General features: G+C 45.8%; 1 protein-coding gene across 2 annotated transcripts in view; it reads right to left on the bottom strand.

Annotated features, from left to right (window-relative positions):
• LOC311247255 (aminopeptidase Ey-like) overlaps positions 1-16,390 on the bottom strand; it is a 64,643-nt gene continuing 48,253 nt past the window's right edge. For both annotated transcript variants that reach the window (XM_084337606.1, XM_084337607.1), the window contains 11 exons: positions 10,453-10,628; positions 9,851-9,927; positions 9,319-9,452; positions 8,234-8,289; positions 7,969-8,116; positions 5,297-5,388; positions 4,129-4,239; positions 3,064-3,231; positions 2,020-2,160; positions 1,361-1,442; positions 1-1,040 (listed from right to left, as the gene is read on the bottom strand). In XM_084337606.1, coding sequence (XP_084193732.1) covers positions 888-1,040; positions 1,361-1,442; positions 2,020-2,160; positions 3,064-3,231; positions 4,129-4,239; positions 5,297-5,388; positions 7,969-8,116; positions 8,234-8,289; positions 9,319-9,452; positions 9,851-9,927; positions 10,453-10,628 — 1,338 coding nt within the window. In that variant the 3' untranslated portion in view covers positions 1-887. The remainder of the gene's footprint in view (positions 1,041-1,360; positions 1,443-2,019; positions 2,161-3,063; positions 3,232-4,128; positions 4,240-5,296; positions 5,389-7,968; positions 8,117-8,233; positions 8,290-9,318; positions 9,453-9,850; positions 9,928-10,452; positions 10,629-16,390) is intronic.

Below are 16,390 nucleotides of genomic sequence, written 5' to 3' on the forward strand. Positions count from 1 at the left end.
TTCACCACCGGCTGACAGTATGGTATGCTGTCTTGTCATGTTGTAAGAACTACAATAAATGTCTATTTAAGATTAGCAATGGATTATGAAAATGCTAGGTGTCTGATACATAGACACATTTGCATTCATTGACTAATAAAATGCACAATTGCACACACACACACACACACACACACACACACAAACACACACACACACACACACACACACACACACACACACACACACACACACGCGCACATTAGATTTCGACATGCTCAGGTCCAACTGAATGAAGAAAATGAGTATGAAATCATAGATACTTTGGTCTGTTTTCACAAATGTGCTCTAGGACTTATCCTTACTCCACAATATAATGTAAATAAAATCATTAAAAAGGCTGGCTCAGTGATTGGCCTCCCTCCTGATTCCCTGGAGATCATCATAGCCAAGCGAACCAGAACTAAACTGAACACCATTTTATCTTTTGAAGGCCACCCACTGTTCAGTATTTTTGATGCTCTACGAAGCTCATTTAGTGATAGATTGTTGATGCCTCAATGCTCTACTGAGCGATTGAGAAGGTCCATTGTTCCTGCTGCGGTAAAAAAAATTAACGAACACCGTTAGCACTGTGTTGAGAGGTATCCTGTATTGTATCATGTAACTGTTTCTTTCATGTTTGTATATTTGTATTCGCTCTGGTGGCAAACCATGTTTCCCCTCGGGGATACCATACCATACAACCAGGTTGTGAACAAAAAGGCCTGAAACTAATTCTTAGCACAAGGCACCATTTGTGGTTATTCCCTGACTGAACAGTGGACAGTAAACAACGTTTCACTGTGCATTACAGAGGCTCTCATGTTGATTCCTCAGCGAGCCACTTCATTACATTACAATGTCTCTCATGTCGATTCCTCAGCGAGCCACTTCATTACATGGGCTTTGTTTTCTGTCACCCATTTGATGTTGGCTGTGGTCTTCTCAATGGCCTGCTCCAGCGCCAAGGTCCCTGACCCGAAACCAACGTGAGCATTTTCTACTTTGAATTGCTTCAGCTGTAGATCACAAGAAAGAAAGAAAGAAAGAAAGAAAGAAAGAAAGAAAGAAAGAAAGAAAGAAAGAAAGAAAGAAAGAAAGAAAGAAAGAAAGAAAGAAAGAAAGAAAGAAAGAAAGAAAGAAAGAAAGAAAGAAAGAAAGAAAGAAAGAAAGAAAGAAAGAAAGAAAGAAAGAAAGAAAGAAAGAAAGAAAGAAAGAAAGAAAGAAAGAATTCTGGGTGTTTACTTTATATTTAGGATATTGTGTATAAACTCAAATAAACCCAAGGAATGTACTTCAGCCCACATGACTTTTGTTAGATAGGCTTCTTTATACATACCTGTTTGAGCTCAAACGCTGTTGAGAATCTCCTTGTTATGCCACTGATAAGACTAGAGAAGGAAAACGATCCTGCGCCATATCTGTCACATATACAAAGAGGGAGATTCATTTTAAAGGGGGACGGCCACACATTCATATTCATGTGCCTCAGGACAGCTCAGTCACCACTGTCTCAGAAAGAGAGAGAGAACCCTCAAATTTGGGATGTTGCCTGGATGTAAAAAGGAATGGAGAACTGAGGTGAGTTCTGAGCTTTAAAGGAGCAATAGGTGGCCGTTGATTTTGGGCAGAATTTATTTCAGACAGAAATATTTCAAACGCCCGTTCCAATCGGAATGCATCAGGATGCCTCCAAAGCCACGCCCCGCTAGGTAGCTAGCAGGCAGCTATGTGTTAGCAGCAGGCCTTTGTGTGCTCGTGCAACTGTTATGCACATGTCACTAGAGGGTTTGATAGACAGCTCACCCGAGGGTTCCCTTTCTCTGATTTCTACCTATAGGTGAGAGTGGTGCATGTTCCTATATATTGACTGAACTGTGCACGGGCGCAGGACAGTTCATGTCTTACGCAAATCCTTTAAAGATATTGTCCCACTACTTATTGGTATCTTGTCAAAGCAATGATGTGAAATATCATGCAATATGGCCCAAGTCTCACTGTTGGAAAATGAAGCTCCATTTTGCTCTGATGAAGTCCCAGGCCAGTGGCATCCCCACTACATTACTGGAGATGGACTGCATGGTGGAGGTGGCATCCTGCTTGCGGATCTTAGTAGGGTCCAGGGTGTAGTCCAAGAACCTGCGTTAATCAGACAGACAGATAGATAGATAGATAGATAGATAGATAGATAGATAGATAGATAGATAGATAGATAGATAGATAGATAGATAGATAGATAGATAGATAGATAGATAGATAGATAGATAGATAGATAGATAGATAGATAGATAGATAGATAGATAGATAGATAGATAGATAGATAGATAGATAGATAGATAGATAGATAGATAGATAGATAGATAGATAGATAGATAGATAGATAGATAGATAGATAGATAGATAGATAGATAGATAGATAGATAGATAGATAGATAGATAGATAGATAGATAGATAGATAGATAGATAGATAGATAGATAGATAGATAGATAGATAGATAGATAGATAGATAGATAGATAGATGGACGGACGGACGGACGGACGGACGGACGGACGGACGGACGGACGGACGGACGGACGGACGGACGGACGGACGGACGGACGGACGGACGGACGGACGGACGGACGGACGGACGGACGGGCGGGCAGGCAGGCAGGCAGGCAGGCAGGCAGGCAGGCAGGCAGGCAGGCAGGCAGGCAGGCAGGCAGGCAGGCAGGCAGACAGACAGACAGACAGACAGACAGACAGACAGACAGACAGACAGACAGACAGACAGACAGACAGACAGACAGACAGACAGACAGACAGACAGACAGACAGACAGACAGACAGACAGACAGACAGACAGACAGACAGACAGACAGACAGACAGACAGACAGACAGACAGACAGACAGACAGACAGACAGACAGACAGACAGACAGACAGACAGACAGACAGACAGACAGACAGACAGACAGACAGACAGACAGACAGACAGACAGACAGACAGACAGACAGACAGACAGACAGACAGACAGACAGACAGACAGACAGACAGACCTGTTTAATAACCACGGTGCCTTGGCGCAGGACAGAGAGGACCTGAGTTTGGCTGCCTCAGAGGCCACTGTAGCATTCTTGAACATCTTCCAGGCAAAGTCCCATTCTTCCACTCCCCCTGACGCTATGGCACTGCAGTAAACAGTGGTCTTTAGGTTGGGATGGATACTGGACAGAACAGAAAGCCAAAAGAACAGTCAGATCACGGAGCCAGAGGGTATTATTATTTCAAAAGGATAAATATATCCATCAAGGCTTCTTGCTGTTTATGGAACCTTCAGCAGTGGGGTGTCCCCAGAGTAGATATTCCTATCTATCTATTCTACCTCCCGAGCTGTTGCCCCAAACAAACAAAACATGTGCAAAACAACGGTTGCTGTGTGTTGATATATGAGAAATATATAAACTAAAACATAATAATTTGGTGTCTTATTATTGGATCTTGTAAACAAGTCACAATATTGTGCTTTTCCAGTGTTTTACCTGCTCTACCACTACATAGGAATTAGACCAAAGTTTTCTTCAAAGTGGTTACCATTGGTTACAGGCAGCCATACTATACGTGAAGAAAGAGAACTATGCGATATTCCATGCAAGGCAATAGCTCAATAAATAAATAAACAAACAAATAAATAAATACATACATTAAAAAAATTAACTGTGTATGGCCTAATTTTTTAAACAATAGAAAAGTATTATATCCAGCATTCCTTCCAGGAATTGTGACCAACTACATTAAAAACACCAAATATATAAGACCTGCTATTACAGAGCTAGAGCTTTGTTCACTTTTTCAAGAAGAGGAACTTAATAATAATTTTGTAATGAAGCTTAAGACAAATTGTATTGGTGTTGTTCATTTTACATAGTGTCCCCAAGGGGATCAATAAAAGAATATCTTATCTTATCTTATCTTACAATCAATAGCATGAGGTTCAAATATTGTTCTGTGCCACTGTAAATGTTTAATAAAGCGTATATATTAGAGATATATTACAGTAAAGAGAGAAAGCCTGCATGGCATGAAAGAAAATACAGCGACTGTATGGTTAACACCGTACTTACGGGTTATGCTCCGGGTTCCGCATCCACTCTCGGAACCAGCTTTTGGTCAGATCCCTGCAACCCTCCACACCCATACTGCAAGCCATACCAATAGCATTGATCTGATTATATCTGACGGGGGGAAAAGAAAATGGAAAAGTCACATTAAAATAGAATCAACAATAAATAAGGAAAAGGTCACACAAGACTCAAATAAGAAGAGAAATCAATGAAAAACCAATTCACTGTCTCTTTCCTAATATCATGGTGTAAAAATATGCACAGTAGAGCATGCACAATACTCATGCACAATAGAGAGCATCCTGACTGGTAACATCACCTCCTGGTTTGGGAATAGCACCGCACACGACCGCAGCAGACCGCAGAGAGTGGCTCGATCAGCCGAACGCACCATCGGAGGTGGGCTTCCCACTCCAGGCTTTGCAGGGCCAAGGCTAAGAAAATAGTCAAAGACTCTAGCCACCCAAACAACTGCCTCTTTACACTGCTGCGGTCAGGCAAGCTCTACCGGAGTCTCATGGCCAGTACAGAGAGACTCAGAAGGAGCTTCTATCCCCAGGCCAATCAGGCTGCTCAATGTGGACTCTATGTAACACTAGGTTGGTAAAGCTATCCCTCCTAAAGTGTGAAAACGGAAGTACAGGAAGTACCGGCTACAGGCTTTCCTGTTTCGACAAAACAATTATAGAAACGTGTGAAGTGCACAATATTTCCTTGTTTAAGCCACTGCAACGGCTTTGCCTGAAGAATTTACAACATGACCGGGACGTTCTAGCTTGTTTGCCGACAGGATTCTGGGAAAGTTTGGTCCGTTCGGAGGCAGCTTCCAGGGGAAGTACATACACCGTAAATTCACACTTTCGGCCGTAGTGCTTTACCAGTCTTTATCTCACGGAGGAAATAAAACTGGGAACGAGGTTAATGTAACACTAACCCATCCATTCTACACTCTTTGCACACAACATCCACATGCACACACTCACTTTAAACATTCATCTATTTTATCTATGTATTACTAAAAGATTTTCACTACCTCTCTACCTCAGTTTAGCATTTTGCATTACTGTATGAAGCACAATCTAAGGAGGGTCATACATAACCAAGCATTTCACTCTAATGTACATGTACCTTATATATGTGACAAATAAAACAAAACTGAAATTCTTACTGGTCATTATGTCCCAAGGGCACTTTGGTCCAGTTTGCTGTTATAGTCCTGAAGTGTTCAAACAGAGGTTTGATTTGTTTCTTGAGGTAGGCCTGAAATGCACAAAACACCAGTCACTTTGTTGCCAAGTCCTTTCATATTTACCCTCAAGTGATTTTGTCTTCTAGATTGAAGACAAAAGGAGAGCACAGTGACGCAGCGGTTAGTACCGTTGCCTCACAGCGCGAAGGTCCTGGGTTCGAACCCAGATACGAGGCATTTCGTGTGGAGTTTGCATGTTCACATGGGTTTCCTCCCGCATGTGAGAAAGACATGCAAACTAGGTAAATTTACAGTGTTATTTAGCTGATTCTTTTATCCAAAGCCACTTACGAGTTCTGTACAACAGGTCAGCAGGAAGGGTACAACTCTTTCAGCTGAGTAACAATGTTTGTCAAACAGTGTTGAAACTTGGGTGTTACAGTCTTGAGTGCATAGTAGTAAAGACATATTAGTATAGTAGGTAGTAATATAGGCAAGGAAGATTATTTAGTGGAAAAGTGCATGATAGTAAAAGACAGTAAAAAAAGAGATCATAAAAAAAATATATAGGCCTACATTCGAAGGCGAAGAAACTGTACATTGGAGGGGGTTTGGTGGGTGGGTTGGGGGTGTTTGGACATTTACCGGGGCCAGTTTCTAATTGCAGCCACCCGTAGGTGCTCTTTGAGAGCGGTTTTGAAGGAGGATAGGGATTCACATTATTTTACAGCTGTGGGTAGGGCGTTCCACATTGTTGTGGCATAATTGCGAAACGTGTTTAATCCCTTGTTTGAGCCGAATCTGGGTTGAACATGATTTGTGGAACTCCCTCTGGTGTTGTGGTCGTGGAATTCACTGACCTTTGGGAAGTATTTCGACATGTACATGGGTATCTTAGTGGTGTAGTGTATCTTGTAAACCAGGCCCATTGCAAGTAGCTGTACTCTGTCGTCTACTCTAAACCATCCTAGGTTGTCAAAGTGGGCAGGGGTGAGGTGGGTTTTAGGAGACAAGCAGTAGTCTGACCAGTTTGTTTTGTGATGTTTGTAGTCTTGTTTTTAGGGCCTTTGAGGTGCTTTGGTACCATGAGGTGCAAGCATAGTCGTAGTACCCTTGAATGAGTGCTCCTGTTAGAGTCTTCAAGGTATTCTAGATACTAACTAGAACTAGAAAATTTGATCACATCACACCAGTTTTGTCCGCCCTACACTGGCTTCCTATTCAAGCCCGATCTGACTTTAAAGTGCTACTCCTCACCTACAACATTTTAAATGGGCTTGCACAGCTCTATCTATCTGATCTGATCTCCCGATAGTCGCCCGCTCGTGCTCTGCGCTCACAAAATGCGGGGCTTCTATCGATTCCTAGGGTTAAAAAGAAATCCGCCGGCCACAGAGCCTTTGTCTACCGCGCTCCCTACCTGTGGAACAAATTACCTGCCGTCGTCAGGGGCGCCTGCTCTGTCGAAGCTTTTAAATTCCTGCTTAAGACCCATCTTTTCTCTCTCTCCTTCAACCTACACTGATCTCACCTGGTCGGGGACTGACCTTTAGATTAATCTGTCTAGTTTAGTTAGGATGTCTATTTTCTCCCATGTCTGCTTTTCTGCAGACATGGGAGAACCTTTTAACCTCTGTCTCAACCGGTCCCATGGAACAGCTTCATACCGCCTTCTGTCTGGCCTGCTGTGCTGAACCTTCTGAGTGACTCCTCCTGCCCCCTCGGGGCATACGGCCCTGAGCTATTGTCTTGTATCTCACCCTGTATCCATACGCTTGCAGTAGTTCTATCTATTACTCTATTTCACAATTTTCTTATATACTATGATTCTACTGTCACCATGTATTCATATGCTCACTACATGTATTTATTGCTCCATCTCTGCCCACTACAAACATGGGAACTCTCTAACCCCCCCCCATCTCTCTGAGTGCTTGTCTCGTAGTGCTGACCAAGGTGGTGGTTGTCTCGGGGTCTTGGCCAAGATTGCAGTTACTGTTCTACGTGCACCACCGAGGCCATGGATTAGCTTCTTACCGTCTTCTGTCCGTGGTCTGTCAAAGTGTTTTTTTGGTCTGTCAACGTGGTTTCATTGCTGGGTTAAGTACTTCTATTCTATTCACTTAATATGCTTACTTCATATATCTATTCTATTCACATATATGCTTACCACTTGTATCTATTGCTATGTGCGCCCATTACAATCACACAAGCTGTCTAATGCCTGTCCCGTCTGAATGAACTAGCTAGGTACCCAACTAGCTCATTCGCAAAGATGACCTAGCTAGCTGGGTACCCAGCTAGCTCATTCGCAAAGACACATTTGCAAATGAGCTAGCTCACTACCTAGGTTGCAAATGTGTCAGCTAGCTGGGTACCCAGCTAGCTAGGTAGCATGTGTCTTAGCTAGTTAACTAGCCGGCTTTGTCCCATAGGCTTTACACCAAATTTAGCCTCAGCTAGTAGCTAGCTCATTCGCAAAATGGTCCTTGCGAATGAGCTAGCTGGGTACCCAGTAGTAGTAGTAGTAGTAGTAGTAGTAGTAGTAGTAGTAGTAGTAGTAGTAGTAGTAGTAGTAGTAGTAGTAGTAGTAGTAGTAGTAGAGGTAGTAGAGGTAGGTTCAAAGGTACTACTGTGTTGGTAGTGTTAACCTGTAGAGCACCGTAGACTTCAGTACGGTCAAACATAATGATGTAGTAACTCAAGCTTCTCAGGGCCGACTCCCATGGAATGAAGTCAATCTCCGAGACCAAGTACTTGGTGGTTCTCAAGGCTAATGTAGTACTGATCATTTTGGCCCTGTGGTGGGGGAGGAAATCACAACTATTATCATTTCAAGGAGCTGAGTTCATGTCAGTGTGTGAAGCGTAAAGGGTTTGAAACCTTTATTTCAAAATAAAAGTAAAAAGGCTTCACCTTGCCAGGTTGAACGCATCATCCACTATCTGAGCCCTGTTGATGACGGGAATGGCCTGCATGAGATTGTGATGGTTAGAGCACTACTCCCATGTCTCACATGCAAATACACACATGCCCATGATACACACAAACTATTTATTTATGTCCAGAAATCATTACAGAGGGTTGCAAATAGTAAAGGAACATGCCAACTTTTTGGGAAATTAGCTTATTTGCCATCTACTGTGGAGTTAGACAAGCAGATACATACCCTTTTCTTCTCTGTGCATGCATTAGGCTTAGGGAACAGCCGCACCGTTAGCCTAGCTTAGCGTCAAGCCCTGTTGTTTTTAAAAAAAATTGGCTTTTGAGGTGATGAAATCACTGCGCCCAGGCAGCAGTGGTTCGGCACAAAATAGTTCAGAGTATATATCTGCTTAGAAAACGAAAATGTCAAATTCTTTAATTTGTATTTCTCCACGTGGTAAATACACAGGTCACAACATGTTTACAGGAACATTTTGGAGTTGTATTTGGAGTGTATTTCGTGACTGTTGGGAACTAGGCTACCTGGCACAGCTACTTCCAGTGAATGACGCTAAGCTAAGCTAACGGTGCGGCTGTTCCCTAAGCCTAATGCATGCACAGAGAAGAAAAGGATAGATGCTTGTCTAACTCTGACAATTCATACATTCTAACATTCATATGCACAGACTTTTTATTTGTATTATTATTATTATTATTATTAAAGTCACCCACACTTTCACAATTTCCCCCGCGCGGAATTGTCTAGTTATTATTATTATTATTATTATTATTATTATTACTGTATTATTATTATTATTATTATTATTATTATTATTATTATTATTATTATTATTATTATTATTATTATTATTATTATTATTATTATTATTATTATTATTATTATTATTATTATTATTATTATTATTATTATTATTATTATTATTATTATTATTATTATTATTATTATTATTATTATTATTATTATTATTATTATTATTATTATTATTATTATTATTAGTATTATACATGAAACAGGTAATGTAGCCTGACATGACTGGTACTATGAGGACACTCACCATGTGGTTGGTATTCAGTAGGTGAAGGATCCGCCCCCAGTTGTCGGGGTCATAGTTCACTCTATAGTATCCAGACACATTGGTGTTGGCCAGCACCCAACTGTCTCCTGATGTTTGCATTGGACTGTGAATATCTGGTAAAGAGAGAGGGGGGGGAGTGAAAGAGAGAGAGAGAGACAGATACAGAGAGAGAGAGAGAGAGAGGCGGGGGAGGGAGAGAGAGCGAGAGAAAGAGATAGATAGATAGATAGATAGATAGATAGATAGATAGATAGATAGATAGATAGATAGATAGATAGATAGATAGATAGATAGATAGATAGATAGATAGATAGATAGATAGATAGAGAGAGAGAGAGAGAGAGAGAGAGAGAGAGAGAGAGAGAGAGAGAGAGAGAGAGAGAGAGAGAGAGAGAGAGAGAGAGAGAGAGAGAGAGGTCAGCCGAGTCAGTAGGGTTTAGGTACCGAACTCTGTAGTTTTATGGGTACCGACCGAATTTACATCAGTACTAGACTCACTCACATCACTTACCTGTTTTCTGAAGGAGCCAGTGTTGATCCTGCTCAATGCCCATCTTCGTCCATTTAATAGGCACAAACCATGTGTAACTAGACGGACGGACAGACAAGATGGATGAGCAAAGTCACTCAATGGTCAATATAACACATGCATTTGTGGCAACTGCATTTCACAGTGCTATAGATATGGCACTTACACATACTCCAACATGTACAGCTGCATACTACATACACAAAGTACATATATTAATAGTAATGTATTTGTGTAATATAACGTATGATACATTTTAGGGCTGCACGATTAATTAAAAAAAATGCGATCTCGATTCATAGACCTATGCAATCTCAATTCTAAATTATGACGACTTGACTTTTTAAAATGATGACAAAAAATAAGAATCGTGTGAGAGAAGCGTGATCTCAATTCTTAGAGAGAAAAATCATGATTCGCATTTTAGCAAGAATCGTGCAGCCCTAATACATTTGTATATTTCCTATTACCTATTTCATAGATCCACTTTTACGATATGTAATATACACATTTGGATGTTTGCTGGAACGGCGCATGCTGCAAGGGAATACCCCTGTTCATACGTCCACACGAGTTGTTCCTACTTGAATTCAGAAGGCCTGTCCACAACAGAGTCGGGGTCCAGCAGGAAGTGGTCCTGGCTGATGTGTCCTGTCCGGGTGTCTATGGTGACCACTGGGAACCCCATCTGAAGGGTCCAGCGGTTCATGATGTTATGGATGCTATCCGGAAGCCTTATGCCTGGAGTGTTGTCTACTGCCTGTTAACAGCATACATAGACAAGCAGACAGACAGGGTGAAGGGTTAACCTTCTGTAGTGTGGTAGTGAAAGGGTTAACCTTCTGTAGTGTGGTAGTGAAAGGTTAACCCTTTGTAGTGTGGTAGTGAAAGGTTAACCTTCTGTAGTGTGGTAGTGAAGGGTTAACCTTCCGTAGTGTGGTAGTGAAAGGTTAACCTTCTGTAGTGTGGTAGTGAAAGGTTAACCTTCTGTAGTGTGGTAGTAAAAGGTTAACCTTCTGTAGTGTGGCAGTGAAAGGTTAACCTTCTGTAGTGTGGTAGTGAAAGGTTAACCTTCTGTAGTGTGGTAGTGAAAGGTTAACATGCTGTAGTGTGGTAGTGAAAGGGTTAACCTTCTGTAGTGTGGTAGTGAAAGGGTTAACCTTCTGTTGTATGGTAGTGAAAGCGTTAACCCTTTGTAGTATGGTAGTGAAAGATTAACCTTCTGTAGTGTGGTAGTGAAAGATTAACCTTCTGTAGTGTGGTAGTGAAAGGTTAACCTTCTGTAGTGTGGTAGTGAAAGGTTAACATGCTGTAGTGTGGTAGTGAAAGGGTTAACCTTCTGTAGTGTGGTAGTGAAAGGGTTAACCTTCTGTATTGTGGTAGTGAAAGGTTAACCTTCTGTAGTGTGGTAGTGAAAGGGTAACCTTCTGTAGTGTGGTAGTGAAAGGTTAATCTATTCTAGTGTGGTAGTGAACGGGTTAACCTTCTGTTGTATGGTAGTGAAAGCGTTAACCCTTTGTAGTATGGTAGTGAAAGATTAACCTTCTGTAGTGTGGTAGTGAAAGATTAACCTTCTGTAGTGTGGTAGTGAAAGGGTTAACCTAAGGGTTAACCTTCTGTAGTGTGGTAGTGAAAGTGTTAACGATAGGTTATGTATATAACCTAGTTATATGAGTATTGGCTGAGCGTCCCGCTCTAGCCTATTGAGATACCCCTTATCTCCAAGTACCTACTGTACACCACCACGAAACAACTTATGCACCCACACCTGACCGGGTCCTGCCTCTATGGAGGCGTAGCCTATAAGACCATGGTCATGGTCACCAAACACCCTTCCTCGCCAAATCCCGTTCCAGTAAAAGATCCCTCAAAATGGAACTCAGGGCCGCTTAGAGCGGGACTAGGTTATATACATAACCGTTTTATTTATATTATATCGTTATATTTCGTATGGCTATCGCGTCCCGCTCTAGCCTATTGAGATATGGGTTAGAGCGGACGCGAGACCCGACAGATGTACCCCCTGAGGACCCGTAAGCCCACATCAAGGGGTGCGGGGAGCCTTGTCACCCCATCCTTCCTAACGAAGGGGGGGCGCAGTCAACTCCACCTGAATGCGAACAAGGGGGAACTAGAACCCCTTGAACACACCGCACAGGCGGAACCACGTGTGACTTAACACTGTGGCCCATACCCACACACTCCTGCTACCCTACCAAAGGACGGGAAGCAGGAAAGGCGACAGACCCCAGAACCGCCTGGGAGACAGAACCCCCGGTCATGTCCATGAGGTAAAACCTTACAAAGGGGCCCGGGGAGGACTATGAAGCTGCAGCACAGATGTCCCCCACCGAGGCCCCACCCAGGAGAGCGGCAGAGGCAGCCACCCCACGAGTGGAGTGCGCCCTGATGCCCCCAGGGGGATCCTGCCGAGCCAATGTGTAGCAGAGGGCAATGCCCTCGCACAACCAATGGGACAGGCGCTGTTTCGACAGTGCCTTACCGGCACGAGACCCACCGTAACAGACAAAAAGCTGATCGGTAACCCTGAGGTCCTGAGTATGGCTGAGGTAAAGTCCCAAAGCACGGACTGGACATGACAGGTGAAGGCCCGCATCCAACTCACTGGCGTGAGGAGGAGGACGAAACGCCTGAACCACAATATCCCGGGAGCGGAAGGAACTCCGGATATTTTTAGGCATGAAAGCAGGATTAGGTCGCAGAGTGGCACCGCAATCGGCCCGAAAGGACAGGCACTCTGGACGTACCGAGAGAGCACAGAGCTCACCCACGCGTTTACCGGAAGTGACAGCCAGTAGGAACGCGGTCTTGAAAGACAGCCGTTCCAACGGCGCCTGCTCGAGCGGCTCAAACGGGGCCAAGGACAACCGACCGAGGACCAATTGAAGATCCGAAGTCGGAGCCAAGGAGCGTTGCACCGGCTTAACGCGTCGAGCGCCAAGCAGGAAACGCTTCACAAGAGGGTGGCTGAACAAAACAGTCCCCTCAATTCCCTCATGATAAGAGGATATAGCTGCCGCATATACCCTCACCGTCGAAGCCGACAGTCTATCAAGAAGAGACTGGAGATAACTCAGGACAGCATCCAGGGGGCAGGAGACTGGGTCCCAGCCCCCCGCCTTACACCACTCTTGGAATGCACGCCATCTGCCCGCGTAAACCGCGACAGTGGAGGGAGCATGCGCACACCGGATGGTATCAACCACCGAAGGGTCCATCCTCTCCAGACTCACCCTCCCACCAGCCACACCAACAGCCGTTGGCCCAACACCGGAAACTGGAACAGTGACCCGTCGTGCTGTGAGAGGGCCGTTGCCGACCAAGGAATGACCCAAGGAGGAGCGACCAGAAGCTGGATCAAGACCGGGAACCATACTGACTTGCCCCGGTCCGGCGCAACCAGGATCACCGTCCTGCGCTCCCTCCGTATCCGCTCCAACAGCTGACCCAACAGCTGTACAGGAGGAAAGGCGTACAGAAGACCGGGCGGCCATGGAAAGGTCGAGAAGGCATCCACCCCCAAGGGGGGATGATCTGCTCGACTGAGCGAGAACCACAAGGGGCACTTGTGAGAGCGTCGGCACGCAAACAGATCTACCGAGGCCTCCCCGAACCGATCCCAGATCTGCCTGACTATGTCGGGGCGGAGTTCCCACTCGTCGTGATGAGGACCGCCCCGAGACATCATATCCGCCCCCATATTCTCTGTACCAGGAATGTGGAGCGCTCTCAGACTGCGCAGCCTGCGGGATGCCCATAGCCAAAGTTCGACCGCCGCCCGGAGCAGGCGGATGGAACGAGTCCCACCCTGCCTGTTGATATCCTAATCCTCCCCGCAGTTATAGCTTGCGACATCACAAACATGAACTATGTTTACAATGTCGGTTGGACCCAAAGTCCTACTACCCGACGCCAATATGGATAGGAAACTAGCCAGCTGAGCCATAACACTGGCCGCCGCTAAATACCATCCTGTAGCAGTATACCACTCATCCGTCCATACTGCCACCCTCCGAGCCAATTCGCTATCAAGCATCGGCCGGGCGGGACGTCGTTCATCCCCGCCGGGGCACAGGAAAAAAGCTACCTGGCTGCTTAGCCACGGTACCCCCGGCCTGCACCCTGTTGTTAGCCCATTCACCTGTAAAAAAGGTCTATGGAGGTGAACCAGTCTCCCCTCCTGACAGCAAGCAGAAGGAGTTTGACGGTCAACATTCTGAACGGTCTCGCTGCAATCAACCGATTGAACGCGGACAGATCCAGTATAGGTCTGACCCCCCCTGTTTTCTTGGGTATCAGAAAATAACGGGAGTAGACGCCTGACATTGCGTCCTCTCTTGGAACCACAACGACGGCCTGCTTCACCAACAGAGATTGGATCTCGTCGGCCAGGGCTGTCACTGCGTTTGACCCTGACAATAGGGTCGGCACCAAACCTGAGAACGGAGGATGGGATTGTGCGAAATGCAAAACAAGCCCCCCCTCCAATGTTCTCTCCATCCACCGATCCAGACGGCATTCCTGTCGCCATATGTGAAAATAATCCCACAGCGCACCCGCCGTCAACTGACGCTGGGCCGCAAGGAACAGTAGATAGTGGGCCCGGTCCCTCCCGCTGTGCAACGCACCCAAGGGGGGACCCCGACAGAAAGGGCCGGTTTGATACGGGAGAAGCTGTCATCAAACTTGTTGACACACACCCCCCCCCTGAACACCCCTCTAGCGCATGCTGAGGAGTTGTTCCGCAGCTAGACACGCAAGGCATGAGGACCCCATGGGCTCCTACACGCCGAAGCCCTGCAGTGATATTGCTACCACCCACATCACGCTCGCCTCTCCTTTGCAGACCACTGCCGCTGTGACGGGAGTGGGAGGCATCAGCGCGATACCCCGCCTGGCGAAGGCGAAGCCGGGGTAACCCCTGCTGTGCATTCAACAGAAGAGGCAACGAGTCCCCCAGCTGACCACTGTAGCTAGTGGCAGCTGTAACACCAGGTTCCTCCAACCCACAACATGTGGTGTAGGAACCACGCGACGGAACATTCTCACGGACAGACCCAGGCTCAGCCATCAACTGGGTGTCAGCCCCTGTCCCCATGAGAAGTGAAGAATGGGGCCGCATACACTGAGCCATAACACTGGCCGCTAAATACCATCCTGTAGCAGTATACCACTCATCCGTCCAATGAAGGTTCGCGGCCCGCAGCCAAAGGAGAACGATCAGAGCCCTGCTTCCGTGAGTAACAGAGAGAGGATTGAACAGGCTGCTCGCGGCAAAATGACGACGGCTTGTTTTACCAAACTCGAATTCACCCAAAATGGCCGATCCCTCGGCCGCCAAGGCTGTCGGCCTTGCGGTACCCTGTTGACTCTCCACCCAGGGCACCACTGGCGGGGGAAACATGGCCGCCTGTCGAGGATCTCGCCACAGTCGTTGACGAGACCGTGCTCCCACCTCTGGCTGCACAGCGTGAGGCGGTGTAGGACCCAGATCAACAACCGCCTGCGCCTCCACAGAATGCCCAAAAAGACTATCTGTGGAAAAAGGAGTCATGAGGAGAGAAAACCTATCCTCTTCCCCAAGAGGAGATTGCTCCAACCAAACATGCCTAACAACCAAAGTTGATAGCATCCTAATCCTCCCCGCAGTTATAGCTTGCGACATCACAAACATGAACTATGTTTACAATGTCGGTTGGACCCAAAGTCCTACTACCCGACGCCAATATGGATAGGAAACTAGCCAGCTGAGCCATAACACTGGCCGCCGCTAAATACCATCCTGTAGCAGTATACCACTCATCCGTCCATACTGCCACCCTCCGAGCCAATTCGCTATCAAGCATCGGCCGGGCGGGACGTCGTTCATCCCCGCCGGGGCACAGGAAAAAAGCTACCTGGCTGCTTAGCCACGGTACCCCCGGCCTGCACCCTGTTGTTAGCCCATTCACCTGTAAAAAAGGTAAATAGGACTCAGCGAAACCCCCCACATTCACCACCGACTGACCTTCATCAATGAAGCTGGTAAGAGGAGGGAAAAGCAGTATCCCGCGGCGGGGATTATTAGAACAAGGACCCATTTCAGCGTCAACATTAGCATTAGCAGAAGTAGCAGTAGCAGCATTAACGTTAGCAGCGTGCTCCAGGATTGCCAGGAAACCGTCCACTGCAGTGGAACGATCACCAAGCCGCCCCGGCCCTGGCGCCGAAACATACTCCACAGCATTACCAATACTGACATTGACGCCTAATGACACAGGCCTTACCTTTGTACAAGCCGACTTGCTAGTCAAACCTTGTACGCTGCCCCCCGGTCAGGGGCAGCATGTGTTGCTGAAACATGCTCCGAAGATGCCAAGGAAAAGCAAACCTCCGGTAAGCTTTCAACATTACGAATCTTCTCTAATCTTTTCATACTACTAGTTACATACGGTGCACGCAGCCGATATGATGGAACGAAAATAGAGGAACCATCATTGGTGACCATGACCATGGTCTTAT

The sequence above is a fragment of the Notolepis coatsorum genome (assembly GCF_963971535.1).
Source record: "Notolepis coatsorum genome assembly, chromosome: 20".
Classification (NCBI taxonomy): Eukaryota; Metazoa; Chordata; class Actinopteri; order Aulopiformes; family Paralepididae; genus Notolepis; species Notolepis coatsorum.